Raw genomic sequence first — 4,969 nt, 5'->3', positions numbered from 1 at the left:
CTCATGCTTCTGGGAATTTACCAAACAAGGCTTTCACCTGAATGAAGTGCAAGAACACAATTAAAGCCGTTTGGAAAACCCTCAATGACGTATTGTCTGGCTACTATTGTGCCTTGGCCCTGAAAGAGCCCATAAGAGGCATAAAAGACATAAAGCCACTGTCAAGTCTGTCACATCCCTTTTAAGGTCCCTTTTAATTTGTGTCTCTCCTTCTCTCCATTGAGCTGCAGATGCTTCTCAATAAAACATGAGATATGAAAGATCTCCTCAGTTTAATAAGTCTTTCTGGTCTCTCCACAGGACAGATGGGTGGGAGTTGAGAGAGACAGACAGACATCCCCCTGCTCCTCCATCTCTCCTGCCTGGACTTCTGCTCACCGCCCCCTCAGAGATGGCAGAGGACATGTGGGAGAACAGCACAGTCCCCAGCCCTTACCCCGACCTCCCCCTGTCTTTGCTACTATGCAACGACACCCTCCTCAATGACACCCTCCTCAATGACACCCTCTTCAACTGTATCAACTCCACCAACATTCCAGAGATGCCATTAGGACCCAGTGTAGCAGGGGTCCTCATCCCACTCATCTACATCATCGTCTGTGTCATCGGCCTGGGCGGCAACAGCCTGGTTATACACATTGTGCTGCACTACTCCAAGACGGAGTCTGTGACTAACATCTATATCCTGAACCTGGCCATCGCTGATGAGCTCTTCATGCTGGGCCTGCCCTTCCTGGCTGTCCAGAACACCCTCCAGTTTTGGCCCTTTGGCTCCTTTATGTGCCGCCTGGTCATGACCGTGGACTCCATCAACCAGTTCACCTCCATCTTCTGCCTGACCGTAATGAGCATTGACCGCTACCTGGCAGTGGTCCATCCCATATGCTCCTCCAAGTGGCGGCGGCCCCAGGTGGCCAAGGTGGTCAATGGCACAGTGTGGGCCATCTCCTTCCTGGTGGTCCTGCCTGTGGTAATCTTCGCCAACGTCCACAAGACGGGCGGCACCTGCAATATCTCCTGGCCTCGGCCGGCCAACATTTGGCGGGCGGCTTTTATCATCTACACGTCTACAGTGGGTTTCTTCTGCCCACTCCTCATCATCTGCCTCTGCTACCTGCTCATTGTTTTCAAGATCCGCAGCTCTGGCAAGAAGGTCCACGCCACGTCCACCAAGCGCAGGAAGTCGGAGCGCAAGGTAACGCGCATGGTGGTGATTGTGGTGGCCGTGTTCGTCTTCTGCTGGTTGCCCTTCTACGCCCTCAACATCCTCAACCTGCTGGTGTCTCTGCCATCAGAGTACCAGGGCCTCTACTACTTTGTTGTGGTAATGGGCTACGCCAACAGCTGCGCCAACCCCATCGTCTACGGCTTCCTGTCAGAAAACTTTAAGCGGGGCTTCCGCAAGGCCCTGTGTCGCTCCTCACGCAAGGTGGAGAGCCACGACCTGACAGAGCGCCAGCAGCACCAGCAGGAGGAGAGAGGGAGGGTGCTGAAGCCCCGAGAGAGCTTAAGGAGAGTCGTACGAGATGAGGAAGAGGATGATGAAGACAGGGAGGACGTCACAGAAATGACGGAGATCTGTAGGATCGCCCAGAATGGGAACGGACATCCTGAGAGTTCCCAGGCCCTGTTAACACCCAAGGCGCCAGCTCCAGGGGCATCTGAGCATGAAGCATCCCCAGAAAGGAAAGCCAAAGCTGGTGACATTGGTGGGAAAGGCCCAAGCTTGGGGCCTCCAGCATCCCTGCATAATGGACACACAAATGGGAGTGTCAAACCACTGCCAGAGGAGCCAGTGGAGAAGAACATCTCACTGGAGATAAGCTACCTATAATGTAAAATAACTGGCTCTGAAGTCAGTTACCTGATGGAACTTGCATTAATATTTTGTAGCATTCATGTAATGTCTATGGAATGAGCCACACTAAAGTGTGGCTTTATTTAAATGTACAGCGCTATACACATATAGAGAAGAGAAGCTCTCTGCAAGGCCATAGCACCTTTCATAATTTATTGTTACATTCCTGATCAATGGGGTGGCAGCGTAGCCTAGTGGTTAGAGCATTGGACTAGTAACCAAAAGGTTGCAAGATCAAATCCCTGAGCTGACAAGGTACAAATCTGTTGTTCTACCCCTGAACAAAGCAGTTAACCCATTTTTCCTGACATATCTGATTGTAATTTTATTACATTTTTCCTGCACAATGTGACAATCATTTATATATAGATGAATGTAGCGTCACTTTTATATCCTAGTCATTCATCTCGCTACACCTAAGCTGGAGGAACAGAGGACAGAAGAAAAAGAAGGCACCTTGTGTAGCTTCTATTCCATGCTGTGGTTGTGTTTGTACTGCTGCTATATGGGGGAAGAAAAGGGCTCTGGAAAGAGTTGGCAACTTGGCATCCGGTGACAGTGTCTCATGTTACTGAATATCAAGGTGGAATATATGGTGACAGTGTCTCATGTTACTGAATATCAAGGTGGAATATATGGTGACAGTGTCTCATGTTACTGAATATCAAGGTGGAATATATGGTGACAGTGTCTCGTATTACTGAATATCAAGGTGGAATATCTTGTGACAGTGTCTCATATTACTGAATATCAAGGTGGAATATATGGTGAGAGTGTTCAATTTGCTTGAGGGCATACCAAGGTTGCACATATCTGATTGTTGTTGTGTTGTTGTTCAGCACTTGACCCTCTGGTTTCTGTAACTCAGCCTATATAGTATGCCATTTGAAAGGTCAAGGAACATCAGAGTTCCTATACACTGATTGTTTCTTTTAAGAATGACTTTTTCCTTTTCTTTTGAATGTTATCTGGCAGCTATGACAGCGGAGCCACATTGGAGGCATTGAGGTTGAACAGACAGAGGATATGAGAATATAGACAGATAAAATATGAGCATGAATGGCTGAAATCACGACATTGTAGGGATGGTATCTACAATATCTGACATCTAGGTGATTCATATGACTAAATGTGTAATAAATATATTTGTTTTATCATAGATATTTACTTGGACAACAAAAGGAGCGCAGAATGTAAAAATAGTAGATGTTCTCTTTAGAGGTTTAGTTCATCAGGGGAAAAGACTACTGTAAATCATGCACACACACCAAGCCATGAAAAAGAAACTGGTACTGTAGGTGCACACAAAATATGCATTATTAGACCGTTACACCAGAGTTATCACAAAGCCACAAACCCTCATAAACCAATTTGCCCAGTGGAGTGGAAGGCATTAGGTGAAACCACACTGACCAACACATAAAGTGCCTCTATATTGTTACACTCCACCAACATTGTTGACTCTTGTGCCCCTTTCACTGCATTCAATGATGCAAACAGCACTGTATTGTAGAACGCAGTTAACTCACTTGAACAATGCTATCTGATCTATGATAAATCAATTTCCTCTGCCACACTCCCACACACACACTCTCTCTCACACAGCTGCATTAAGAAGTGTGAAAACATCATGAAAAGGGAATTGTTTCACTAATGCCATGCTTGCAGTTCCGCTGTGCAGACTTGTGACAAGCAGCATGCTGTGAAGTGTTGTGTAATTGCCACTTTCCTGTAAAATATACACTTGTTTACTCGTGCTTCAGTTGTGTACGGGATTATTCTATCATATGTGATTTTTGTTTCCCACTGTTTGTGTGATCTTTCCTCCGTAATAATCAGCGCAGTGCTTTTTGTTGACGGAGGGGAGGCAAGCAGCTGACCACCTGATTGGTCGACGGGTGGTATCTTTATGCAAGGCTAAGAACACAACAGAGCACTGAAAGTCAGAGAATAGGCAGATGTGCCATTTGGTTTGGGATTAAATCTCTCAATCCAAGGGCAACACACATGCATTAACATGTTCTCAGCTAACTATCTGTAGAGGATCATCCTGTTGCGTGGCCATTGCGTTCCAATGGGCCATGCCAAAATACCATCAGTGTTATTGTGCCTCTTCTTTTGATGATGTCTCAAGCATCTCATTGTGCCAACGCAATCTGACATTTTAAGCATTGCTCAAAGAGACAGCTGGGGGATAACAAGTAAATGGTTTGCTGATGGTTTGTGGGAGAAGGGACTGTTCTGGCAGATGAGGTGTGGGAGAAGGGACTGTTCTGGCAGATGAGGTGTGGGAGAAGGGACTGTTCTGGCAGATGAGGTGTGGGAGAAGGGACTGTTCTGGCAGATGAGGTGTGGGAGAAGGGACTGTTCTGGCAGATGAGGTGTGGGAGAAGGGACTGTTCTGGCAGATGAGGTGTGGGAGAAGGGACTGTTCTGGCAGATGAGGTGTGGGAGAAGGGACTGTTCTGGCAGATGAGGTGTGGGAGAAGGGACTGTTCTGGCAGATGAGGTGTGGGAGAAGGGACTGTTCTGGCAGATGAGGTGTGGGAGAAGGGACTGTTCTGGCAGATGAGGTGTGGGAGAAGGGACTGTTCTGGCAGATGAGGTGTGGGAGAAGGGACTGTTCTGGCAGATGAGGTGTGGGAGAAGGGACTGTTCTGGCAGATGAGGTGTGGGAGAAGGGACTGTTCTGGCAGATGAGGTGTGGGAGAAGGGACTGTTCTGGCAGATGAGGTGTGGGAGAAGGGACTGTTCTGGCAGATGAGGTGTGGGAGAAGGGACTGTTCTGGCAGATGAGGTGTGGGAGAAGGGACTGTTCTGGCAGATGAGGTGTGGGAGAAGGGACTGTTCTGGCAGATGAGGTGTGGGAGAAGGGACTGTTCTGGCAGATGAGGTGTGGGAGAAGGGACTGTTCTGGCAGATGAGGTGTGGGAGAAGGGACTGTTCTGGCAGATGAGGTGTGGGAGAAGGGACTGTTCTGGCAGATGAGGTGTGGGAGAAGGGACTGTTCTGGCAGATGAGGTGTGGGAGAAGGGACTGTTCTGGCAGATGAGGTGTGGGAGAAGGGACTGTTCTGGCAGATGAGGTGTGGGAGAAGGGACTGTTCTGACA

At 48.1% G+C, this 4,969-nt stretch overlaps 1 protein-coding gene across 1 annotated transcript; it reads left to right on the top strand.

Annotated features, from left to right (window-relative positions):
• The first annotated feature begins 306 nt into the window (after window positions 1-306).
• LOC106601464 (somatostatin receptor type 5-like) lies at window positions 307-4,100 on the top strand. Its single transcript, XM_045720237.1, has one exon. It carries the CDS (start codon window positions 392-394, stop codon window positions 1,832-1,834), a length of 1,443 nt encoding a protein of 480 aa, XP_045576193.1. The 5' UTR covers window positions 307-391; the 3' UTR covers window positions 1,835-4,100.
• The last annotated feature ends 869 nt before the right edge of the window (window positions 4,101-4,969 follow it).

This window comes from Salmo salar, chromosome ssa06 (assembly GCF_905237065.1).
Source record: "Salmo salar chromosome ssa06, Ssal_v3.1, whole genome shotgun sequence".
Lineage (NCBI taxonomy): Eukaryota > Metazoa > Chordata > Actinopteri > Salmoniformes > Salmonidae > Salmo > Salmo salar.
Note: the sequence above shows the minus strand (reverse complement) of the source record. Positions and strands in the feature narration are given on the sequence as shown.